We start from the raw sequence: 27,512 nt of genomic DNA, 5'->3' as shown, positions 1-27,512 counted from the left end.
GGTTGCTAGGGTGTTGCTAGGTCATCTGAATGATTGTTAGGGGTGTTGCTAGCGTGGTGCTAGGTGGATCTCAGGTGATTGCTAGGATGTTGCTAGTTGGTCTGAATGATTGTTAGTGGTGTTGCTAGGTGGTTGCTAGGGGTGTTGCTATTTGGTTGCTAGGGTGTTCTGGAGGGTTGCTAGGGTGTTACTATGTGGTTGATACTGTGTTCTGTGTTGTATAATAAATGGTCACCTTCAAGTGTTTGTGATCTTCTGGTCTGTAGATATGGCTTGAGTCCCTCATTCAATGTAAGTAATAGCACACGTCCCCTCAACAAAACACATGATTTTAGGAATAATCCATGTCTGGAGCACAAACTCTGCAAGATGAGTTCATTACTTATGCTTATACTTATCTCTAATTATAATAAATGAGCTAGTGATGCTTGACGTAGTGTGTATGTGTTGGTGAGTCTTTGTGAGTGATTTCTTGTGACATGTGGGAACAGACATCTGTGTCTTTTGTACTGCGTTTGCAGAAGCGTCATACACATGTAAATGCATCCTGTGACAGACCAGATGCTTCATGTTTTTCTGTCAGCAAAACCCTACTGGTTTACAGTGCAACATTTGGGAATGTTTCCTTGGGCCCTGTGTCCACCAAAGCGTTTTTTCACGCTCCCGGTGTATTTTTCCAATGGTTTTCAATGGGAGCACTGCATTTTTAAAAAGCCATGAGCGTAACGAGGCGCTGAGCGTATTATTCACGCTGAAGAGCTTGCGTTTTATACCAGTCGCCGAAAGTTGAAGAACCCAGCAGCGATCATCACTGTCACTTTTTACCCAGCCGTCCAATCACAGTGAAGGAGGGGCGGGACAAATACCACACCGACCAACCGTCACATTCTGCTTGTACGACGTCAACAGAGGACAACAACAAGCATAATAACGGAACAAAATAATTTCAAACAAGAGCAAATACTTTATAATCTATTGACATTTTTATATAGAAACAACACAGAAACAAATGACCTGTGAAATTAGATACTAGTAACGCTTTCGCGGAAATTCCGTATCATAAAGATCAAGTTGAACGCACATGAACGCCACCACATAATGTCGTAAATACGAGTGGGAAGCTCAGGATTTTCTTTAAGCCCTGATCTTTACGAGTTGGGGGCGTGTCAGTGAGAAACATGGCGGAATACCACAGTACTTAAAGGTATTTAGCAGTGACATTGTCAGGCTTTTCTATTTAGAGTGAAGTAAGCTAATTACCTGCACAGAATATGATGGCATTATAATATAACAATGTAATATGTAACGATAAAGTTTGCTGCGGCTTCATAAATGAATTAAAAACATAAAAAAGCAAAGCACACCTGATGCAGATTATCTTTGTTCTTCATTTTCTAAATCTAGAGTTTAAGAACCTTGCTGTATTTTTGTGTAATTAATTAAGAGAAAGTACACCGCCGACGAAAGTGACTTCAACGCGCCTGCCGTCGTAAACACGACTTCCCACCTCGTAAGTACGCACTTCCCAGGAGGACTTGAACGCACCTATAGCAAGCAAAGCGTCTCAACTGAAAAACAACAACAACAAAAACAAAACGAAAATGTTGCGCTGCCAAAACGCCCTCTAGTGGCCACAGTTAGTTTTCAGCGTGCTAAAAACGCTTTGGTGGACACGCGGCCTTATGTTGTTGTCCTCTGTTGACGTTGTACAAGCAGAATATGATGGTTAGTCGGTGTGGTATTTGTCCCGTCCCTCCTCCACTGGGTGACAGTGATGAGTTTGTTTTACCCAAAGTTAAACATTCTTCAACTCTCGGTGACCGGTAAAAAAACGCAAAGCGCTTCAGCGTGAAAAAGACGCTCAGCACCTCGTTACGCTCATGGTGTTTTAAAAACGTGGCGCTCCCATTGAAAACAATTGGAAAAATACGCCAGGAGCTTGAAAAAAACGCTTTGGTGGACACAGGGCCGTACTGCCGTTCTGACCCGAGCTCTGGTTGTCTCCACGGCAACAGCTGTAGAATTTGCCCTGCAGTGCGTGTGAGGGAATTCTGGCTGCTCAGGAATCCGTGAGCTCCGGGGCTTTGTGTTGTAGTGGAAGGGAACGGACCACAGATGCTGTGATTACTGACCTCCACCCCTTCTTCTCCTTCCCGTCTTTCTCCTCTGTAACCTTCCTTCTTTTATAACTCTTTGAGTTTCCAGCCCCCACTCCTTAAGGAGCCGTGCCTGCAAGCTGTCGCTCCGATGCCGTCTCAGTCAAGGTTCAGTGGGTTTTGTAGGACTCAAGAAGAGAGAGAAAGGGACAGAGCAAACATCAAGGTTCAATTGTGTCGTAGTTTCATCATCCTCATGTCATTCCAAGGTTTAAAGAATATTACAGTGACCTCAGCTCCTAAAACGACAAAAGTTGTCCACAGGGCTTGACATCAACACCCGCCAACCTGCCAAATGTGTGTGTATTTCAGCAGTGGTGTTTAACGCAGTCACTCCTACTAGCCACTTTGGCGGGTTACATTTTATATAATATACATTTTTCAATAGTAGTCTTTTAAAAAGCCATCTGAAATAATAAATAAGTGCAATCTAGTGTTGCAAAAATATAGATTTTTCGATACATATCGATACTGAAGTATCCGAAACTCTTCCGCTGGAGACACGATACCAGCTGCGCGTTCTCGCTCTCTAATCTCTCCGACAGCGAGTGACACCCAAACCCGCCTCTCCTCACTCACTCGCTTCATTTGCTCCGTATGAATACTGTTGGTGGTACAGGGCTTGAATTTCGGCGTTGGATTGTGCGTATTGAGCATAATTATACTCATTGCCGCAGATTTTGTGCTCACACCCAAAGTACGCACATAAAGCCAAGTATATTGGCTATATAAAACAGTATAATGCATCAGGTCTTAAAGTGACAGCAGCCTAATATACCGGCTGCCAAATTATGAGATGATATTAAAAATATCTATATGGCAGTTTTTCCTCATGGTACTGATGTCAAAACTGTGGCCAGTGAAAATGCTGAGTGGCTTGTAACTTTGGAAAACCACTAGCCACAGCGACTGGTGAACAAAAAAGTTAATGTCAAGCCCTGGATTTGCATAAGTCTCCTGAAATCATACGCTAACTTTGTGTGCGTAACAGACCGAAACTTAAGTCGTTATCCATCAGAGCACCCATGCTTCCGTTTGTTTAAGCTTACCTTGTCGTAACGTCACACGCAACACCCAATGCCTTTGGGCATCGTTGACATCAAACCAGGTGCGACACGTCATGCAACACATTTAAATCAAAGTTAGATACGCAAACTTTAGTCTGTTCCCCAATGAAAGTTAGGATATGACTTCAGTCATGACAACTCTCTGGAGTGTTTGGCTTGGTAATGGATATGACAATGTTGATATGTGTTTTCTTCTTGGTGGAATAGATCGCTGTCGTTACACTACATCCTTATGCATCGCTTTCTGTCAGGACTTTTACGGGCTTTTCCCAAACCACTGAAGTGACGTCGACGTCCGGGTTAGCAGTAGCATTAGCCATCAGGCAAGTGTTATTTAAATAAACTCCTGATGTACTTACAAACTTTCCAATGCGTAGTTTTATGAGTACAGAACCTATTTGTACTACTGTAGAAGTTTGGTACCATTCTGGGAATTATTAGTGGGGTAATTTACAAGATACATCACAGGATCCATTAGCGCCTACACTAAGCCATTTGGCTGATATCTCTAAATAAGCTCTAACTTTAATAATGTTCAACCAAGGGGAAAAAGGCTTCTGGGGGGGGGGTGTTTGGCTCGAGGTCATGGTGCAAAGGACCCTAGGTTGATTTTACTCCGAACCATCCCTTTAAGGACCAATCGGTCTGTGCCATCTTGAGTTTCATGACAGAACTTTGTATTGCACGAGTTGACTACTTTTATTGTGCTTTTGGAGCTTAATAGGTCATGGTCATGGTACGTTTTTAACAACATCCTAGTAAACATTCTGTTTAATATCTCCTTTTGTGTTTTACAGAAGAAAGAAATGGGTTTGCAATGACATGAGGGTGAGTAAATAGTGACAGTTTAAATTTTGAGGTGAACTAACCCTTTAACATTGTTCAAAGGACAGTCATAACCCTGTATATCTGCATTATGTGGGTGGTAAAAAGAGGAAACTGACTTTATTTCATCAATCAATCATTTAGAAAGATCAATTGACAGTCCTCAAAGTACTTTCAGAGAATAGGATGAACTGCAATGCTCATCATCAAGGCCAGATTGGGACATGTGATTTGTGCAAAGACAAGAGATGTGACGTGGAAGTGTCATGGAGTGTCAAGACGACAGGAAGGAAGGAACAAGAAGAAAATAAAAAGGAGAATGTGGGTGAGGCGGAGTAAAACAATCCATTCTTCCCCATCTGGAACGTGGGATGTTTCTTCTTCCTCTCCTAGCGTGGGTTGTTTGAAATACCTCTTTACCTTCTAAAACACTTTAATACTGCCTTCTTTTCTTCTCTCGCAATTTCTCTGCCTGCACATTTCCAATCTGCAACCAATTATAGCTTTTTGGAAACAGCAAACCATCTAAGAAGTGCAGCCTAAAGGCCCTTTCACATGACTCGTGTCAACATTCTCCAATTCATTGAACTCTCGGAGTGAAGAGTCAAGTTTTTTCTTGTCTTCTGCATTTCTCACTGGTCAAGCACTGTCATGCAACACTCAAGACTTTCAACTTTTCACCCTGTTTGCTTATTACATTTTTAAAGGAAGGAGAAAGCGCTTTCATATCTACAGTTGTTGACGAATAAAAGCCAGTGTGTCCAATCAGACTCTACAGTAGCTTGGTGCTAATTTGTTAATCATTTGGTAGAATCTAGTCGAATTAGACAGATGCCAACATGGACAGGTTGTGTAACATGCCTTCATTCAAGAAAACCGTGAACAAAGTACAATAAAATACGATAAAAATGTGGTTTACGGATCAGGAATTGTATTGGATGGCGCTGTAAAAGTAAGACCTTGTACTTGTAAGACCTCAATCCAATTTATTTGGTAAACCAAACCTGCAATGTTCACTTTTTTTATATTGGAAGGGTATTATTAAGTCATTAGTTTTATATTCAGCACGACTGATAAGTTCATGTTGTTCTTTCATCAAAGCTCTGTTTCCCTGTCAGAGGTGTTTCAGGTAATGTGAGTTACACAGTTTGTCCTCCTGTGCAGGTGGAGACGCACCTGGCCGAGATTTCGCACAATGCTTTAGTTGTTACAGTCGCGCTCAAACACACTGCCTGGTATGTACATGTGCAACCTTGTTAACTAATCCTGTATCACGTTCTCACTTCATAAGAATACCCTGCTTTTTTTGAGGGGAAAACATCTTGTGTGAGATGTAGTAGCTTAGCTTAGTTGTGCACAGACTCTTGGGAGATTCACATGCAAATTCTTATATTGGTTTTATTTGGTGTCATGCAGTAATCCTAACCCTTATAGCCATAAACATTGTAGCAGCAAATATGAATCTCAGCGAGGTTTACCTTCTAGGCACGTCTAATTTCAGGACCTTGAAGAGGATAAGATGTTTGTGTTGGGAAGGCTACAGCGGAACATTAGCAAATTGTAACTGGAGGCAAAGTTGCGGGATAAAATTGGCAGAAGTGGTTTGGATAACTGATCAAAAACTAACCAAATTGGCTCTCAAAGAGCATTCTATAAAATGTGCACAAGCCCTTTTTTAATATATAAACGCCTGTTTTCCATGCTAGGTCACAATCCTACCCTGAAAATCATGGAAATATCTGTGCTCTAACACCCGGTGATGCATTAAAGCTGGTAATGTTTGCAGAGGAACATGCAGTTTCCCAGTTTATGGATCTTCTGGAGTTCTTGCATTACAAGGGAAAACCACTGAATTTCCAAAGACTATTCCTTTCCAGGAGTCATGTGGCTGAGCTTCTGTTTTTGTCCCTGTTTGTATCCTTAAACCTGGACATTTTCAAGGGAAGGATGGGGGTGATGAGAGGTCATCTTGAGTACACATGTTTGGTCCGATCAGGATAAAACAAAGCGTTTTTAATCTAATGCCTTTCTCTCCCAGAGCCGTGAAGCATCCTGATGATGCAGAATGAAGAAAAAGATCATTTTTGGTGGCCGTGGTTTTTGGGCGATTAGAATTTTTACCCAGAATCCACTTGAAATGGAAATCCATGGCAGTAAAATACAGTGTCTAGGGGTGTAACAATATATCGCAATAGAAAAATGCAACAATATTTATCGTGAATAGTGACAATATATATTGTGTATAGTTTATATAATGTTAAATATATTGTATAATAATGCAATAGGGGAATATTTGTGGGTCCTGATAATGCCAAATGTCTTATGTTGTCGGTAAAAAGCGGCCTACATTATTTTAAATATATTTAGTCAGTGAAAGAGTGCAAGCATATTCGTCTGAAACAATTCTTTTCAGCTTCAGAATCATGAATATTTTTATTCTGGTGTCACCATTGTCCTGTGCATTTGGTTACCAGCACAAGTCAAAGCCTATTCATTTACACCCACTATGTAATATCAAATTTAGCATTTTAATCAGTACATTTTTTTGTTAACCTTTTATCATGTCTTGGAGTATCGCAATAATATTGTATCGTGAGTTCAGTATCGTGACATGAGGGTATTGTTACACCCCTAACAGTGTCCCTTTCTGTCTGATCTGAGTGGCGTTGTCTCCATCTCATGTTGGAACTACAATGCTAATCTTGGATATAGGTGGTGGTCCTCGATCAGCGCAACTCACGGTGGCCCCTATACTCGCATACCGCAACTTTTTCTCCGCTCTTGGCTTGACTCGAAGCCAGATCTCCAGTTACACTTCCTGTTTTCCCTCACGCTTCTGTGGTTCCGCCTGGCCATTCCCACCGGCCCTATGCGCCTCAGCGCAGACAGATTCCTACAATTCCCTTCGCTATTCCCATCGGAGCCCTGCGTGGCGAGAGCTTGGGAAAGTCCTCTTCCGGAGTCAACGATCCACCAAGCAACTGAACCTCTTGTTTCTCTCTCCTCCTCTCCTCTCCTCTCTTTTTTTTTCTGCCCTCAGCTCACTCTCAAAATCAACATTTCCAGAGTGAATGTAAACCAAACCGCCAGAGTGAAGGTCTGAAAGTTTTCACGACCTTCAGTTACATTTGGAATCCAAGGAAAAGCGTACATTGGTTTTCCTCTTCGGATCAAAATCAGATGGGCTCCTTCATGATTTGTGACTTTAGTTATTGACCTTTAATCTATTTTTTGGAGAACCAATGACTTTTGTCAGATTTTTGCCTTCACTGGTTTTTAGAGTCTCGGATTTGCCAAGATACCTAAAATCTGTAACTTTAACACTGAAACATACAGTAGTATAACTCAAACCTTTTGGTCTCGAGAGAGTTTAAGAAATGTGTGTGTTCATACTGAGATCTCTGGCATTTGATTGCAGACTTCTTGGAAAACCTGACTATCGTTTGAGACGTTGAGATCTCTCTTGAATCTCTAGAGGAGACACGTTTTTTTCTCATTAGAAACAGAAAAGTCTCTATTGGCATTTTGCTGTCAAGGAGAAACAACCGAGACATTAAAGAGACGCTTTCTTTCCTAGGGGAATATGATCAAACCGACTCTCCTAAATTAGATTAACATTTGATTGCAGATAATAATATCTTGGCAAATCTGAGCACATTGTGAAATATTGTTGAGATCTCTTCTAAACCCCCAGAGGAGACACATGAGAGATTACTGGGGTCTTGTAATTCCACATCCTGTTATCTCTCTTCCTGTGTGACTAACTATCCGTGATGTCGCCCCTAGCTAACGCTTGCGTAAACAAGAAAACAAGAGTTTGTCATGCCGTTTTCTCTCTTGAGGCCTAAAGTGTCGCGCGGTTGGTCATGTGGTTCTGTCTTTAAACCATAATTACAACTTCTACGGTTTCACTGTGCTCGTTTGACCCGAAGCAAATGTAAACAGCCATCATCCTCCTCCATGTCCCGGAAGAGTATCATTAACAATAAGTTATTGGAACGTTATTGTAATGTTTTACAATCCAGACACCGCAACTACAGGGAACATAGCTGCGATTCAAATGCACAACAATTCACAGTGGTGAGATGAATTGTTTGCCGTATCCTCTCCACTTCCTGTCTCATTCTGTGGCCGACCTAGAAGTGTTCATGTCTGAAGCTTGTCCTTAACAATGGCAGAGCAGTAAATGTAGCATGGATGTGTGTGTATGTGTGTATGTGTGTTTGTGTTTGTATGTGTGCGTTTGATTTATATTACATTGTGGGAACCAAATGTCCCCACAAGGATAGTAAAACCTGAGATCACCTCCATTGTGGGGACCAGCCAGCGGTCCCCATGAGGGGAATGGGTAAATAAACATACTAAATTATATTTTTTTGAAAATGTAAAAATGCAGAAAGTCTTCTGTGATGGGTAGGGTTAGTGTAAGGGGACAGAATATACAGTTTGTACTGTATAAAAACCATTAAGTCTATGGAGAGTCCCCACAAACATAGTGAACCAGTGTGTGTGTGTGTGAGAGAGAGTATGGTTGTATGTTTGTGTGAGAGAGAGAATGTGTGTGTGTGGGTCTGTGTGTGTGTGTGTGTGAGAGAGAGAGAGAGAGAATGTGTGTGTGTGGATGTGTGTGTGCGTCTGGATGTGTGTGCGTCTGGATGTGTGTGAGTGAGAGAGAGAGAGAGAGAGAGAGTGTGTGTGTGTGTGTGTGTGTGTGTGTGTGTGTGAGAGAGAGAGTATGGTTCTATGTTTGTGTGTGAGAGAGAGAATGTGTGTGAGTGAGTGAGTGTGGTGTGTATGTCTGTGTGTGTGTGCGTGTGGATGTGTGTGAGTGAGTGTGGGTCTGGGTGCGTGTAAGAGTGTGTGCGTGAGTGGGTCTGGGTGCGTGTGAGAGTGTGTGGGTGTGAGTATGGTTGTGTGTTTGTGTGAGAGAGAGAGAGAGAATGTGTGTGTGTGTGAGAGAGAGAATATGGTTGTATGCTTGTGTGTGTGAGAGAGTGTGTGTGTGTGTGTGTGTGTGAGAGAGAGAGAGAATGTGTATGTGCGTGTGAGTGAGTGAGTGTGGTGTGTATGTCTGTGTGAGTGTGTGTGCGTGTGGATGTGTGTGTGAGTGAGTGTGGGTCTGGGTGCGTGTGAGAGTGTGTGTGGGTGTGAGTATGGTTGTGTGTTTGTGTGAGAGAGAGAGAGAGAGTGTGTGTGTGTGTGAGAGAGAGAGAGAGAGAGAGAGAGAGAGAGTGAGTGTGTGTGTGTGTGTGGGTGGGTCTATGTGTGTGTGTGTGTGTGTGTGAGAGTGTGGGGGGGTCTGTGTGTGTGGGTCTCTGTGTGTGTGTGTGTGTGTGTGTGTGTGTGTGTGGGGTGGGGGGGTCTATGTGTGTGTGTGTGAGAGTGTGTGTGTATTCCGCAGAATTGAAACGTTCCATATATCGCAGGTTTGTAAATATTTTGGTTAATTTGCTGATGTTTTCATCTCACTGTAAGAGTTTACTACTCTCAGCTTTAACACATTTCACCGAACTTAAAGACAAATGGGTGTGTGTGTGTATTGACAAGCGCAGTCTGTGTTGATGTATTTCCTTTCGAAACAGGAACTTTTTCTTTCAAAGCCACAAAACTTTTGAAATTCATTCTGCGTAACTCTGCATGTTCCGCCACCCCCGAAACCAATGCAGAAAATGTGGGAAAAGTTGGCAGATTCCACTCGGGTCTAATGGGAATAGTTCCTAAATGTATTTTTTTTGCATCCTCAGTTAGCAAGTATCTGAGTTATTTGGCAGATTTACTGAGTGCGTTCCTGTTTGTGTCAGCAGAATGTAAACCCGCGAACAGGAAAGACAGAGAACGAAGAGTAAATGTGATTGCGATTTGGCTCTCGATATCAGTGACGGCCAAGCCGTCCTCTCTCTGTGGAAATCACACATCTATCTCTCTGTTTTGGAGAAGTGCAGAGAGCATGATGTCATCGGTTCGAGGGCCCTCAGGGCCACAGCCGAGTGAAGGCTTTATGAGAACCAGCTGTGAGGAGGAGGAGAAACAGAGTTAAAGCTGGCTCTCCTCGACATCTCGGTCACTTGTTCAGCACGGATACGTGACACATCTCGAACTGAGAAAACATTCCATTAGGAGAGATTTCATCACTGCGCTACGTTCACAACATAAAGCGATTCAATTCTCTCATCATGTATTCACGCTTAAGTCCTTCCAAATGACTTTAAATTAAAGCATGCATTTTAATAATGCACTGGCCACTCTTTTGCATGCAATTACAAGGTGGACTGAAGTCAAACGCAATACATTTATTAGTCTTTTTTTTAGCTTTACGAATCACCATGCGCTCTTGAACATTCAGCTTAACAGCATCTTTTGTGTTCTCATGAAGGAAGCAAGGAAAACATGAGAATGAGTAAATTATGCTATTTTTGAGTGCTCTCTCTGTATTTCAGCACTAAAACCTGCGTTTGTAAGTTGCAGTCAGGGTTCATACAAGGTGCGTAAAGTATTTAAGCCCTGGAAAACCCTTGAAAACAGCCATAATTATGAAGAGGTACTTGAAAAGTGCTTGACTTATTTAAATACAGTATACAGTAGCACACATTTGAAGTGGATGAAAAATAGTTAATCAAAGTTGTCCTAAGATGAGAACAGGTGTTCAAAATTCATGTATAACTTTGATGAAAGGTTTTAGTCCACTTCAAATGTTGACTACTGTATATAAATAAATGTAAAAATCTGAAAAAACACACACAAATACAATCTTTTCCCGCAAAATTAACACTGCAGCCCATCTGCTAAACCCCCATCATTTTCTTGATACAAAGTACGGCAACATTATAATATAAAATATAATTTTTGAACAATAATAGCCATTATATACTTTGTATTTAATATATATGATTAAATTTGTTGCAAGTTGTATTTTGAATACCTTAAATCTGTAGTTTGAGTTTTAAAAATCCCTAAAAAATACTAAAGATATTGTTTGATAAGTGCGATCTCTGATTGTAGTCCTTGAAAACCAGAAAAGTAGTGCTTTAAAATGTATTTTTACAGTATCAGTGAATGAACATATGGGGCCCTATTTTAACGATCTGAAACGCAAGTGTCAAAGCGCAAAGCGCAAGTAACTTTGTGGGCGGGTCTTGGGCGCTGTTGCTATTTTCCCGGCGGGATAAATGACTCTTGCGCCCGGCGCAAATCTAAAAGGGGTTGGTCTGAAGTAGCTTCATTACTCATAGGTGTGGTTTGGGCGTAACGTGTCGTGAAATAAACCAATCAGAGCGTCATCTCACATTCCCTTTAAGAGCAGGCGCGCTTGTTCTAAAGCAGATTCCTATTATAACGGCGGATTTGCCAGGCGCACGCGAGGAGCGGATCAAGGCCGAGGAGACCGACGCTCTCGTCAGGGACATTGGGGATGGAGAAACACACCCAAATTAACTTCGGTTAAACAGGCGTATGATAATTTGGGTAAATGTGTAAGCTAGATGTATGCTTTTATAATAAAATGTCTATCTATCTATCTATCTATCTATCTATCTATCTATCTATCTATCGTAATAATGTATGATTTGCAAAAATGAGAACTGCTGCGTCTGTGTGTAGATGAGAGAATCAAAGTGTATGCGCGTTGTGCACACGCTACATTGATTAAGGCCAAGCATGCGCCCTTAAAATAGCATATGAATAACATGCGCAACGCGCCACTGACTTTAAACTGTTTTTTTTCGGTCAGTGGCGCAATTGTTTTCTAAACCTGTAAAATAGCATGAGGGAACGTTTGCGCCGGAACACGCCTCCTCTTTGCGCTGAACCGCCCCGGGGAGCGCAAGTGTATTTCTTAGTTAACCGACGTGCGTCTGTGGAGGGAAAAGTCCGCTGTGCGCGGGTGCAAAATAGGAATGATACATGCGTCGGTGTACAAAGTCAATTGCGCTGGGTGCAAGATAGGGCCCATGGTCTGTAATGCCGGATTCTGGAACGTTCCCGCTGATGCCATGCGGATTTGACCTGGCTTTTGTGAATCTGACCCTTTGTTTGCATGTGTGTGTTCATGAATGTCCCTTATGAAACCCTCCTACAATCCAGTTCTGCAAGAAGGGTTTGGCTAGCTAGTCTTGATCCGAGTGAGAGAGAATGACGGAGAAAAAACGAAAAGATTTATAGCTAAACGCAGATGGTCTTCCATTTCCATTAGGTCTCCTCCTCACATCGCCTGACACACTCACATTTTTACACATCGTTCCACTCATATAATGCTGTTATGTACACTAAATGTGACGAATCTACATTCTTTTGCTGAATCCAAGGAAATTTGCCAAGTTAAATAACTGCTTCACACACAGAACTTGTACACTTATACTCGTGTTGACCTCCAGCTTCTGTTTGTGACTTTTTGCAATTAACAAACTTTACAGGTTTGCCTTTTGCAGTACTTATTATATGCATCATAATTTTGACACATTTTGGAATAATAATGCACATAATGCACAAAAAGAATGTGCATATCTATAGCGCTTTTGTGCTACAAATCTGAAAAAACACGTCAGACACATTTAAGCATTTTGAGATTTCAATCAGGACATTATTTGTGTATTTATAACGGTCTTAGTTGGCTTAAAAGTTCATAAGTATAACAAAACAAGCACACAAACCATCTGTAACTGACATGTTTACTCTGCAGCCGTTATCGCACACACTAAAAGCTTTTCTTGTCTGCCGAAAAGGAAAAAAGAAAACGTTTTTCGCTCTCTAACTGAATGAGCATGTCGTCTCTTCCCTCTGGAATGATAAAGATCTGCTGTTAGTCGCTTGCATAACATTACTGAGGGCTTCTGATGACCCTCACTGTCCTTCACTCCTACACTTATCTAATGAATATTAAGTATCTGACAGAACTGCAACGCCTTTTTGATGTCTCAGATGTTTCTCCAGTGATAAAGAGAATCGAGTAATCTCACATGTGTCTCCTATAGGGTTTCAAAAGAGATCTCAATGATGCTCAAACAATATGAACAAACATGTACAAATTCTCATTGCTATGCACATTCGTTTTACAGCAAAGTCAAATTTAGTGCTTTTCGCAGTACACATCAAAGCAGCTTTACATGAGTCATTTATGTTTATAATATCTTAACATCTTCATGCCTTAAGTCCGAAATTTTTTCTTATTCGTCATTCGGTGGCTCTGAATTGTCAAAACACCTCTCAAAATGTTTGCTACAGATGCGAAAAACGTTTTATTAAATTTTTTATGACGGACGAAAGTTTCGGCGGCGAACGTGTGTTCGGTAAACGTGATTGACACGACATGAGGTCGTATTTATTTTTTAACGTGCAATAATTTCGGACGAGAATTTCCGACTCCTTTACAGTTACAGTTTGCAGATTACAGCTGTGCGATTAATATTTACGTTTTGCGACGATGCAAGGCAAGCAATCAAGCAGTTGAGATTTGCTATAGGGTCATACCGTGTCAAGTCAACCAGAGAGACAAACATTATAAATAGTGATGAAAGCCAAAATATTACATGTAATGAATGTATATTGACTGAGTAATCTACTTGTCGAGGGGGTCAAAATTACAATTTTCCCCTGAGATTTGGAGCCAAAAATGACTTCATTTCATTTCCACACAGAGATTGGTAGGTCTATTAGTTTAATCTGTTGACTTTAGCCATCTTTGTTGCATTATATGCCAACGGTGACAGTTCAAAAATGGGAAAAAGCACTTCTTGTCCCAAGTTTGCATGCCTATAACTCAAGAAGTATTAAAAATATCTTAATATCCTTTTAGATTCTGGTTCTTAACAAACATTTCTTTTGGTATCTTCATTTTAAAGGCCTTCGACGGTTCAATCACAGAGATATGGAGATCGTAATGCGGCTCCATGAGTAAATTGGTCAATTGTACACATTTTCAGTGGTCAAAAACCAAATATGGGTCACTTTGCATGCAGCTGATGATTTTTTTCATCTTTTAAAGAGGAATATCTGATGAACAAATAATGTTGAAACTAGAAATGCATCTCGTTTTTTTTCCATCAACACAATTGAATACAACATTCCTCTCTGAGTGCCATAAAAATTCCTTTTACAAATTTTGCACGCCTGAAACTCTAAAAAGTTATCTTAATATCCTTCTAGATTCTATTTATTAATAAACTTTTCTTTTGGAATCTTCATTTTAAGGTCCTATTGGTTCAATCCCATAGATAAGGGGATCCCTGTGCGACTCCATGTCCAAATTGTAGAACTTTTCCCCTTTTCAGTGGTCAAAAACCAAATATATGTAATTTTTTAAACTGCTGATATTTGTTGTGTTTAAAGATGAATGTCTGAAGAACAAATAATACTGAAACTAGAAATATATCTTATTTCTCTCTATCAAAATATTTGCACACAACATCCCTCTGGTTGAGCTGACACGGAATTACTCTATATCACCCTATGCAAGAATACTTTATGTATGCGATTAAAGTCGCGTTAAACGCATTTATTTGCAAATATTTTTAGGAAATAGAGAAGAAACTTCTGAGACAAAGCTGATAATTCAGAGAAACATTACGGGAAGCTCCATTAAATCCCCTGAACTATGAAAGAGCAGTAAAACTGAGCATTACTGAGCTGCATTTCTCCAATCCAATCCTCTTTCTGTTCAGAACAATGATCGTCCTGTCATCCAATCAGCTGACGGGCATCGGGTCAGGGGGCGGGACCAGTAAAGGTCCCTCAGGTCATATAGAGGTTTTTATTGGCTGGAACAGATGGCTCACTTTCTCCTCATCTTTGTGGAAGTCGCCTTATCTCGCAGGGGTCACATTTAACAATAGTGAAGAGAACAAAGACCCTAAAATTAAGGTTGTAAATACAGATTTACTGTTTGTGGCTATCAGGATGAGGTGATTTTTAAGTGGTGTTACTAGTTTCTATTGCTCATTTGAACAAACTTGAACACTCAGGTAACAAACAAAGTATTGATCTTTGGTACATAACTTGTCCAGGTTGTGTTACAGACATTCAAATCATATAGCTTGTTTTCTAAGCGTGCATGCTGATGTTAAACGACTTATAAGTTATATTATACAAATTTACAAATGATATATTCCACCTATACTTGACCGAATAGATTGTTGCATTGCAGCTCAGCTATACACGGCATGCTCAAACTTTGGCTCTTCACTTTTTCATTTCTCTCTCTCTCTTCTTTGCATTTTCAGAAGAAGAAGAGGAGGGGGGGGGGCTGATGTTGCTCTGCAAACATGTGACTCGACACACACACACACACACACACACACACACACACACACACACACACACACACACACACACACAGCTGAAAATCATTTAGGGCTGTAGGTCGCCCGAGAGAAAGAGAGAAGATAGAAAGAAGAAGAAAAAGACCGCAAACTAAAGAAAGATCGACAATTTATATTTGATGATAATAATTTAAAATAATTCATGCATGATTTTTTTCTTCTTTCAGTTAATTTTTGAGGTTTTGGATCTTATTTGAATTATTAATTGTAATTTAAAATTTTATTAAATAAATTATATCCTCTGAAATGTTGACGTACAATGGCAATACTTTGTTTTACAGTTAGAAGTCACTAAGATAGACGATCTATCTTAGAGTGCCGTTGTTAATTAATTTGATTAATTATTTAATAAATAAATGCATTAATATTAAATATTATTTAAATAATTTTGCTTAAAGTGTAAGTTGCAGGTAAAATTTTTCACGAAGTAATGCAATGGGTTTATTAAACATAAAGATAAGAACCGCCCACCATTGTTTTTTATACCAAAATGCTGATATAATGTGAAAAGTTGGCACTTTTAACAGTGGTTTTAACCGCTCCCGCTCCCTTCCACTAGATGGGGCATGACGTCATAAGAGGAACTCACTAGTAGAGTTACCGTACACTAGCAGCTATATTCGCCTTACATAACTTCAGAAAAGTTGGTTGTATGTTTTATTTGATAAAAAAAATTATGAATAAAATAACTCCATTGTAAACATGCTCGTGTGTGCTGACTTAAAGGGGAACGTGATCCAGCCTGAAATGAGAGTAAGCTAATCGCAAAACAAACGGGTTCAAGCACGTCAGATCAGCCGGTCGCAGGTCAAGCTGTTCGCGTTCACCTCACGGCAGCACATACTCTCCACTGCTGATTCGCCCACACAAACACAATGATGGGGACATCGATCTCTCTTTTTCTTTTCTGACAATAAACATCACTAATTAAATCGTGAGAAATTGATAACGCGTGGATTGAGGAAGGGTATTAATAAAGTTAACTTACATGACATTTGAGGCGTCGATGAGACTCGCGATTGATGCCTGTGCAGTGTGTGCATCTCTACAGCTCTGATTTTGACTGACACCATGTACTGTAAGTAAATAATGTCTTCAGTCGTTGTCCCTCCTTGCTATTCTACATGACGGCAATATTTTGAAAAGTAGATACAGCTCTAACGTAGCTAACGTTACTCACCTGGACACCAAGCCAACCCACTAATTAATTCTCCTCACACCAAGCATTAATAACTCTTTGAGTGCCATGGCTCCCCTCTCTCACGCCTGACCGGTTAAAAATTGTATGGCTGTGGTCCATAAAGAATTTGATGGTTTCCCACATCCTCAGTCGTTCTCCAAATAGCCATAATACAGTAAGAATCTAGCAGAGTATGGGTTGCGAGTTCCTCTTATGACGTCATCACCCAGTAACTGAAAAAACACGCTACCTTTGAAGAAACCCCCAAAAATGTTATTTTAACGCATTTTAAGACCGAAATAATTAAATATATACATATAGAGCACTTTAATTTACACATTTATTGGCTGTGGTGGTTAACCTGCAACTTACACTAGATTGTTTTTTTTTATATTTTTTTATAATTATCAATTTTACATATTGTTTTATTGTAATATTCTATTTATTTTATTTTATTATTTTATTGAAAAAAAATACTATATATAATTTTTTTTTATTTTAATTAATTAATTAATAAATTTTATTTTATTTTTCAGTTCTTCTGCCATTTAGTACCAGAAGTTTTGGATGGTTTACATTAATTGCTCATCAAAATAAGAGCTCTCTCCACACCAAAGTGTGAAACTCCACAGCACAACAATATCTCATTATTGCTCTTGGCCGACGCTCAGAAAGACAACCAATGATGCCAATGAATACTCGCCCACAGATAGATCAACACACTGAGTACCACTGAAGCCCAGCGACACACCAGAGGCCTAATCACCGACTCAAGGCACCGTGGTAGACTCGAAATAGCACAGTTTGGTAACCTTTACGTCATCTGAGCCGGAGAGGAAGGTTTTTACGGCCGGCTCCAGTGGTGGCAGAATGCTGGGAATGTGGGTTAATCGTTGAGCTCTTGCACATGTGGAATGGCGCTCGCCGGCCGTGGAAACAGATGGGGTTCGTTTATATTGCACCCCCGCTTGTGTCCCATGGACATTGTCATACTTCCGTTTGGCAGAACAAAAAGAACAGACGCACACGTACACACTCGACAATCCTCTCCAAATGTGTTGGTTAAGTGGTAACACCTGTGTGGCGAGGGTCCGAACCGCTCGAAAACAGCCCCGGCTGCTTAGCACATTTTTTTTTATTGGCTGGTTGATAATTACTGGCTCCTTTAAAACACAGAGCAGAGAGAAGTAAGAGGTCGTAGGTCACGTTGAGTTGTTTCCCCTTTTTTTTTTCTCCTTTTTAAACTTTTTGAATATTTTGCGGATGACGTTTCTCTGTTAGACATTTGTTCAGATCACTAACCCTCACTATGAGAGTAAGAGCGATGATTTCCCAAATGAAGCAAAACTGGGATGTTTGTAACTGTAGTAACCAGTCTGTTGTAAACTCTCTGACTATAGTCTTTTGTGTTTGGGTTGTGAGTCATCCGGCCTCCAGGACTGAGTCCACTCCTGTGTCATGAGGATTCTGCTCTTTGAGAAATGGATGACTGTTGTAAATGTCCAGTATTTCTTAACCTAAAGTACTGTGTCTTTACCATGGTACAGTTAGGGCTGTCCTTAGGAAACCCCCAAATCCCTGTTTCCTCTAACTCGCGCATACAGTGATGGTTTCAGATTGTGATACCATGCTATTTTGATATTTACTATGGTATGTAGTGAATGCCATATTCATATAGAATTCATATGGTATATGCATGGCATTTCAAGCTATTTCAATGAATACAATCAAGCGTAGCGTTAGTTCTGGCAGGTCACTTTAGTCAAGCTCGCATCAAATGTCTACCTATAGGATTACGACGCCTATCACTGTATTAATAAATAAGCTCCTTCAGTATTATCAACAGCTATCGCGTTTCTCAGGAGCTAATTACCCTCCTCCCTCCCCAGCTCCACCTGTCTTCAGTCGGGATTTGGCACTCTGATACCGCCAATACAAATGATATGCTAATGGTCAATCGTATTTGACGATAGTGGTCCTGACAGAAATGATGCTATCCTTGAATATGTCCCTGAAACTATGATATTTCCACGTTAATTGTCCAAAAATGCTTATTTCTGTCTGTTTGTGTGTGTGTAGGATGCCATCTGCTAGCACCATGACTGGCGGGAGAGCACTGCTGCTCTGTACAAACACGGAGGACTGCATCTACCAATCAGCAAACGGGTATGTACAGCTAAGTCCTTTAATTTCCTGCTAATTTGTTGCTGCTGTTGTTAAAGCTGCAGCTTTCCTGCCTTCCATATACCAGTTGAATTGAGTGTGAATTTGACTATTAAACTATTTGTTTAATCAAACAAAGGAAGCATTGTTAAATATTATTAATTATTTTTGTTGTTCTGTTTGGTGCCACTAGTTACTTAAAATGATGCACATGATAAATGCACGTAATAAATTATTTCTACTTTACTCTCTGATGCTGTTCGGTCATTTTTGACTGAAAATGTATTAAAATTTTTATTTTTTTTAAAGAATTCTTTACTTTATCGGAATGGTACGAAACTTGGTAAAGGTTTTGGCACTTGCTGTGTGAACACACACACACATACACACACACACAAAAAATCATGGACAAGATTTCAAAAAGGTTAAACGGTCCTAGTCACACTTGTATTGTTCGCAATCAAAAATGCAATGGAAATGCACACAAACAAAATCTTACTGAAAGCAAATTTTTTGAGATATCAACCTCAAATTTAGAATACAGCTTGTTTAGATTTATAGCTTTGATTTTTTTTTTTTTACGGTTTTAGAGTAAAACGTGTTTTGAATGTATATTTGATATAAAAAAATCATTTTTCATAACAATAAATCTTCAATTTTATTTTTATTTTTTTCAAGTTCACTTTTTAATTTTTACTTTAGCGATACTCTGCCAAGTGTCGTCTTTGCCATAAAATCCCCTAAAAATGCAAAATATTAAATAAAAAACATTATTGAACTTAAATATAGTACAATCATTTCATTGAATGATTCCAGAGGGTTAAAAAAAATTGTTTTGCATAATGCTTTATCCAATCCAATAAGTGTCAGTATACAGATCAGGACCATATAGCCAAAAATTACTATGTGCACCTTTAATAAACTACTGACTGACAGTGTTACAGTAAAACAATGAGACTTCAACTTTATTGTCTAACACAGAAATTAGCTAATAAAACCGTGTACTACTATAGGTGTAACTCTTAAGCTAGCTTGTTCTTTTTGGGACGGCAATTTTGTTACTGCAATTTCTTTACTGTTTATTTTACTGAATACCCTAAATGACATGTTCATAAGATCTTTTAGTCCCAGCAAACAGACTGTGCCACATCCCTCATACACTGCAGTATTAAAACTAAACATGCCCAGTAAGGTAAACACCGATAGACTTCATAAACATCCCCAGGTGGGATATTGAGGGTAATTTTGGGACAAGCCTAACTGTGAAAGTTATTTTTACCGAAATCTAATTAAACTCCTTTGGTACTGCCAACCCATGGTGGTTTGGAATGCCATAGTGTGTTAGTAAAAGATTTAAAACCTGCAGAAGAATGGGCGAAATGAGTGAGCTCACTTTAATGAAGCCTTTTCGGTACACAGAGGCGTAGTGTGTATCTTTAGCCAGTTGAAAAATAGAGAGAATTCTTCATGTTCTGCTATCTTCAAATGCTATTTCATCAGCTCACTGTACAATGTTCCCAATCCTGTTAACTCAGCCAGGAAGAAGAGACTTTAGTTTATATCCTGGCTGATGATGGATGATGTGCCATGCAAGAGTTTGAGCAGGCCTATTCCTGAAGGCGACAAGAAAGAGACAATCACATATTTTGTCCTACACAATCCTCATTTTCCTCTCACCCCCTGTCTCTGCCTCGTTCCCTCTCTCTCTCTCTCTCTCTCTCTCTCTCTCTCTCTCTCTCTCTCGAGCTTGACCTACTTTTTCCTCTTGGCTGCCTTGAGCTTCATGAAATGAGATACATTAGCCAGAAAGAGAAAGAAAAAAAAACAACATGCCAAAAGAAAGTTGCTAAAAGTTTATTTGAATTTTCTGAGAGCCAACAGTTTGTATTTGAAAAGAGGTATCACTATTGGGTGAATATTGGTATTGAATCACAATATTGGTGAATATATTCTCCTGTAAAATTCTGTGGCGTTAGCAGCACACACAAAAAGTCTCTAGGTTCACATTTAACTCTGTTTGTTTGTTGGCACAATGTCATTGGACAGAATCCAAGGCTGTGTTTATTGACTGAGCCAATTAAAGAAAGAGAAAGATGCACGCCTGTCCCTTGAACTTTGGCCCATTGGTGCAAGCTCATTAGGTCAAACGTTCACAGAGGAGTTGAGCTTTCAGAAGGACTTGCGGCCGATTCATAACCTTCAATTAGATGCGCTGATGGTGACTCATTTATGCAGGGAAAGGTTTGTGTTTTTTGTCCACATAGGAAAGAAGACACTCTGACTGCAAGTCCATCTGCATCTCATTTGAACTTTTAAAAAATTTACATTTAAAAAGTCATTTTAATTTGTCGTACAATTGAAAGTCTAGACAATGCAATTAATACCAATACCAAAGGGGGAAACTCTGAACATTTTTGTGTATATGGCTGAATACTGTCTAAAGTAGCACTTTACTGTCTAGTAGACTGCTTTGTTTGTAATTTTGTGGTTGTGAGATTTTGGTAATTGGTCATTTTGAAAATGTAATTATGTGTGAAGTATGTTTTTGAAATGTGATCTTCAAATGCACAGACTCTATAATTGCTGTCTAATCATTTAAAGACTCAGACACTCTTGATGACTTTAGCATCTTTCCTGTGGTCTCTTCAGGCTCCACTGCTGCGGATTGAAGCTTGACCAGGCCCGATCTGTGGTGCTTCAGCGGCCTGACCTGTGTGGGGTTGGGGACGGTCTCTCATCTCTGAGCAACCTCAACCGAAGCCCAGGAGACAACATCATGCTTGCCCACAAGAGTCCTTCCAATCCTCGGCCCATTGAGAACGGCTTGGGCGTTTGCAGCAAGTCCCCCAAAACGCCCTCAGGACTTAAAAGCACTGCCAGCATTCGGGACAAGATCTCCCAATGGGAAGGTAAAACGGAGACCACCGGGGCAAACACTCAGACGACGGGACCGAAAGAACCTGAAGGTGGGAAGAAGAAGGCACAGCCGGAAGTACAAAGGAAAGACAGCAAGAGACTTTTCAACTGGGAGAGACAGAACTGTGGCAAAGAGAATGGTAGCAAGTTTGGAGAGCACACTTCTGAGGGACCCGTGAAAGAAAAAGAATGGATTTTGGACCCAAAATCCCCATTGGGGAAAATGACAGAAACTTGTCAGGACAAAAAGTCAGTGCTAACGCACATTAAGAAACTCGAGCAAGCGATGAAGGAGACTCCTTCCAAATCATCCTTGTCTATGCCAGGCAATTATTTCTGCCCAGCTTCCAAAGAGGAGCAGGAAGAGGCAGAGAAAAGGGCCGCTGAGCCGATCTTCGGGACTTTAGATGTGGCGAGATCTGGCAGCCGTCGAAGTCGGGACCCCGAGAACGTCTACAGTGAACCTGGAGCTCCTTCCATTAACCCTTTACCAAAACCCCAAAGAACCTTTCAGCACCACACACAGACAAACAACCCTGTGGACAACCACGGTTTTGTCAAGGGCAAACGCAATCTGCCCCCTTTACCTTCCATACCTCCGCCACCCCTTCCCTCCTGTCCTCCACCACCAGGGGTCTGTAGAAGACCATCCGGACGAGCTCGAAACGCTAATAACAGGTAAGAAGACTGATATATGATGACTTTCAGCCAATGTGACTTTAAGAATGAGCTCAGGGTTTGGATTGCATCAGGAAAATTTGTACCTCATTTGGGTATCTAAACCAATCTAACAAAGTCCTTTTTTGTAAACAAGTCAGTCTACTTGGTGGCCATCCCTGAGCACCTACTTCCAGTTTGCACAACTCCTTCAACTCCAGTCTTTTTGAAATCAGAAGGACTGAAATCTCCAAAACTGTTTGCCAAGCTTATGTTTCAAAAAACGTCACCAAAAAAATTTGCGAAAAACACATCTGAGCTTTGAGATTGACTGTACAACTAGTTTTGACGAAATCTGAGGTATATTTTTAGACTGCTGAAAGCTACAAAACAGAGAAGCAAATGAATCGCTGCAATTCACAGAAACAACTGGACTCAGGCAGTGAAAGGTGGATTTGCAGTTATCATTTTATGTCAATATGCTGAATTTAGGGGGAAAATCATACTCTGTATATAGCATTGTTATATATTGTATTGACAACTCATCAATTAAATATTTACCATCGTATATTCTGCATAATTGGATGTTTTGAAATAAACACTGACAAAAAAACTATACAAGTTTTAGGGCTGGACGACATGACGATATATATGACATTGATATGAGAGTGATCCCCCGGATTTAGACCTACCTATATTGAATTTATATAAAGAGTTCACAAGCAAATTTGCTTTGTATTTCCCCGGCGTCAAAATCAGGCTCATATAAATGTCAGGAAACACGATCCTGGCTGCATGTCAATGTCCATGGATCACTGGATCTTTGGTAAGTTGTTAGGAACAATATATCGAGTCCAATTGTTAGTTCAAACTGATAATCGTTTGTTTTACTCGCGTTTTCGCAGTTTCCCCTGTTAAATCCAGTCATGGCTATATACTGTGTGTATATATATATATATATTAACTAAATGAATAACTTTTTTAAAACAAAAATGAAACATCACTGAACTTATCTTCTGGAAACAAACTTTTTTGCATTATTTTCCTGTTATCTCTGTAAAGCTGCTTTGAAACAATCTGTATTGTAGAAAGCGCTATATAAATAAAGGTGATTTGATGTATTACTTTGGAAGCTTAATACATCCATACTGTGAATTTGTCAGGATTTAAAAACCCGTAATTCCTCATCTCATATTGCTCTCAGTGGCACGAGCCATTCCATACGTAGAGATCCTCACTGGAGAAATGGCACGTGGACTGAAGGAACCTCGCAAATTTAGTAGCCTACCATCTGATTTTTATGTCACACTAATGTGAAAATAAATCTTTTGAAACCAAGACTCCCCTAAAGGATTACCGTCCTCAGTCTTTATGGAGATGCAGTTTTAATGGTAGCATTTATCAGTCTAGCCCATCTATGAAATACGTTTTAACTTTTGACATTGTGGTGCAATCTTAATCTTGAGTCCTCTCTGTGGAAAGGGGGTCTGTTTTTAATTTAATCTGTGCAAAGTCCAATCTTGTACGTTAAACCAGGGGACCTATAAGTTCTCCAATTTCCTGTGGACTTAATTGGCCTCTTCTTGATCTTTATATTAATGACGAGTTTTATTTGTATTTGTTGAACCTGCAGGAAGTCTTACGAGTTTGAAGATCTTCTACAGTCGCCAGCCGAAGGTTGTCGAGCAGATTTCTACGATCTATCTAAGCTAGGCCTCACGCGCACTTTATCGGAGGAGAATGTCTACGAGGATATCCTAGGTATGACCATGCACTGCACCACAATGGTACTGGGTAAAACTTGGCTGACTCTCTGACTGTGCACCTGACAGAGCAATTTCCCAGAAGCCCAGGAGCTTGAAACTTTAATAAGCACCAAATTGAGACAAGGCCATCACAAACATTGGTGTTTCTTTGCTCAACCTCACCAGTGGTCCTCTGTGTTTGGGTTACCCCACATCAGTCTTCTCAACAGCATGATGTGATCTCTTATCCGTGGCTTGGAAAAATAGAGTTCGATTGGATGCAGGGCCGTGACGTCAACAACAAGATATGGGAGGCCATTTTCCTGACTGGTGTTGTCCTGGTGTTAGTTCGGTAGCATTTTATTGTAATTTCAGGGCTTTTTAACACCTGGCTCGTTTGAAGCATTCGTTTCAGAACCTGGTGCGTTTTCTCCCTTAGTTTGGTTCGTTTAGGCATAAATGAACATGGCATTCGCCCTTCGAGAAGAAAATGCAACATTGTAACAAATCAAGTACAAAGCAAACGATCTACAGGTCTGAAAATGCCCTTAGTTAGCATAGCGATTTCAGATCTGCAACCCATTTTTGGGTTGTAACTCAAAAAAGATGGAGAACCACATGTTGGAAAGCATATCTTTCCCTATTATGTACACATGTCCAGGGTCTTGGCTCCTAAACGGTGGTCCTATGTAATACAGTGAGAGAGGTTCAAAGACCAAAGATAGCCTGCGATAGTTTTCTGACAGTGTCCAAAATTTAGCAGTGTGTTTGCTGCTACGACCTACAACTAGCCAATAAAACTGCGACATGAAATGGCGTATTGATCAACGTGAAACTGAACTACTTTCCTCAAGCATCATTTGCAAGATTGCCATCCCAATTTGGCCTCTTTTCCCTCGCCATATTCTCCTCCTTCGCTTCCTCTTACTTTTTCAGCGCACATAAAAACCACAATTGCCAACGTGCGATTCATCTTGCTCTATTTGTTTACCACTAGCGCATCCTGATGACGTTTTATTCTTCTGTGCTAACTTGCGTCGTAGCCTACGATTCAATAGGCTTCATCATCGTACAGTCTACATACATGCCGTACCCAAGTTTGTTGGGATTTCTTTATATGATTTGTAATGATGATTTTAGGCATTAAACTTTGATCATCTGTGATTATGATAAATCTGTAGTCTGACTATTAGCCAGATCGAGCTAAAGTTGTTTTCACAATCCTCCTACTTCCTTGTTTAATGTTGTGTCTAATTATATAATGACATTTTTACCAGTGATCTAGCGTTTCTCTCTGCTCTGGCACCTAGCAGTCCTTTTTAATGGTTTTGAACGTGGAGCATAGCGTACGTTCTCTTGTGTTCTAGAACTGGATGTCCCAACATCATAAACTCTTCCCACCAGGCGCATCTGGTGGATGAATCGACGTGACAGAGGCTTTCTGCATCAGAAAAAAAAAAAAAAAACACCTTTCTTCCACTCAAACATTTCCCTTACCCCCTCTCTCTTTCTCTCTGGCTCGTTCGTTCTTCGAAGACTTTGCTAGGAGTTTATCTTCTTGTTAGCGCCACTGGTGATGCCACACGCAGCTAGTGAGGTTTGTGCAGATTCCCTGGCAAACTTACAAACATCTGGAAAGCAACCAAACACATGACGTCAGTTTGCTGAAAAGTGGATCCAAACCAGGCACTGTGTTGACAAGGGGAAATTAGCGAAAAATGCCCACAATAGCTAGCACCACTAACTTGTCAGAAAACTTGATTTATGACTTTTCGTTATGAAAACATTCAAATTTGTTTTTTCTTTTTTTTCTTTTTGAAATGTAAGTGGTATTTAGTGTCTAAATATGGTTTGAGTTCCTTCTTAAATGTAAATCTGGGATTTTTTTGTCACTTGTTTTATTGTCTACAGGTTTAAATCATCCGTCCTTAACAAGACACATAGGCTTAATTCCTACTTAGTGTTTTTGACTTGTTTTTCAGTATATCTAAACATTGTTAAATCAAGATACAATTACTTGAGATGCAAAATTACTTCACATATTAAGTCATGTTTTCTGAAAAATGTATAAAAATGATGTCTGCGTTCATACTTAAACAAGAAAGAAAAATATCTGCCAATGAGGTCAGAAAAATAATACTGAGTAAACATTATAAACTTAATACAGAGTAATAATACGTTTATTTTTCTTAGCACATTGGCAGATACTTATTCTTGTTTTAAGGATAAAGTCACTTAATTTTGATAATTTTTCAGAAATCAATCTTGTATCATTTTACTTCTCAAGAAAATGTATCTTAATGAAGAATATTTAGATATTTTATTTCTGTATTAAGTCAAAAATACAGATTTTGTATTATTTTTTGCAGTGTAAAATCTATACAGCATTATGGTTTTGAAAAATTACTAATAATCTTGGTGTACATTTTGTTGCAAAGACCCTCCATCGAAGGAGAACCCATATGAAGACATAGAGTTGGAAAGCCGCTGTCTTGGGAGCAAGTATCCCGTTCTTTCTACCCCTTCCTCTCCCATTCCCGACACTCCATCCAAGGTATTCGTACAGCATTCCTGATTAATTCTTTCCACTCTTGAGCGAGTACTTTATATCCATCAGCATTCAATACTAACATCTAGATGAGTGATGTGAATTCACATTAGTATCGTTTATTCCCCCCAAAATTTAAAATGTCATGTACTTGTACATTAGATGCAAAATAAAGCAGCTAAAAGAGCAGCTAGTACATTCCACAAAACATCTGCATTTGTGTCCTATGGAAGATTCAAAGCTATACAAGTTTGGAGACATGACACTTTTTTTTAAGGTAACCTGATCAATCAAATTAGCAACTGAATTGGGGACGTTTAATATTCAACAATATTATTGATCTGCCTGCATTGACACCATTATACGAGAACTGACCTGAGCTGGACGATGACATTTGTTTACTCCAGAGCGGCTAGATATATAAATGAACTAAATTAATAACTTTTTTATCCATCACTGAACTCCCTTAAGCTGGACTATGACGCTATTTACTTCTAGAAACAAACTTTGTTGCATTATTTTCCTGTTATCTCTGTAAAGCTGCTTTGAAACGATCTGTATTGTAGAAAGCGCTGTATAAATAAAGGTGACTTGACATTACAATTTCTCAATGACAGCTCTCCTCCAAGCCTGGTTTCTTCTGATAACATTTAGATGAGTGATGTGAATTCACATTAGTATAGTTTATTCTCCAAAAAAAAAAAAAAAAAATCATGTACTTATTCATTAGATGCGAAATAAAGAGAAAAGAGCATTCTGCTTCATCCCGCTCCTTTTCGAACATATTGTAATTATTGTTATACTTTATAGATATTGTTTTTTTCTTTCAGTATGTTGCAACATACTTATTGTATTTTTATATCTTATTTTATTTGTATCTTTTTGTTGTTCGAAATAACAATAAAGAAAGAAAGAATAAAGAATAAAATTTTGTGCATTCCACAAA

At 39.7% G+C, this 27,512-nt stretch overlaps 1 protein-coding gene across 3 annotated transcripts in view; it reads left to right on the top strand.

Annotated features, from left to right (window-relative positions):
- Positions 1–27,512, top strand: part of LOC311282483 (DENN domain-containing protein 2A) — a 41,948-nt gene that overhangs the window by 2,341 nt on the left and 12,095 nt on the right. Inside the window, exons 2-6 of one of the 3 annotated variants that reach the window (XM_084396282.1) lie at positions 4,021–4,051; positions 18,617–18,703; positions 21,350–22,294; positions 23,907–24,034; positions 26,457–26,572. In XM_084396282.1, coding sequence (XP_084252408.1) covers positions 18,618–18,703; positions 21,350–22,294; positions 23,907–24,034; positions 26,457–26,572 — 1,275 coding nt within the window. In that variant the 5' untranslated portion in view covers positions 4,021–4,051; position 18,617. Of the gene's footprint in view, positions 1–4,020; positions 4,052–18,109; positions 18,188–18,616; positions 18,704–21,349; positions 22,295–23,906; positions 24,035–26,456; positions 26,573–27,512 lie in introns of those variants that run through there. The other 2 variants (XM_084396283.1, XM_084396281.1) reach the window with 2 other exon arrangements.

The sequence above is a fragment of the Rutilus rutilus genome (genome assembly GCF_951802725.1).
Source record: "Rutilus rutilus genome assembly, chromosome: 23".
NCBI classification, from domain to species: Eukaryota; Metazoa; Chordata; class Actinopteri; order Cypriniformes; family Leuciscidae; genus Rutilus; species Rutilus rutilus.
This window is presented reverse-complemented; position numbering and strand designations above follow the sequence as displayed.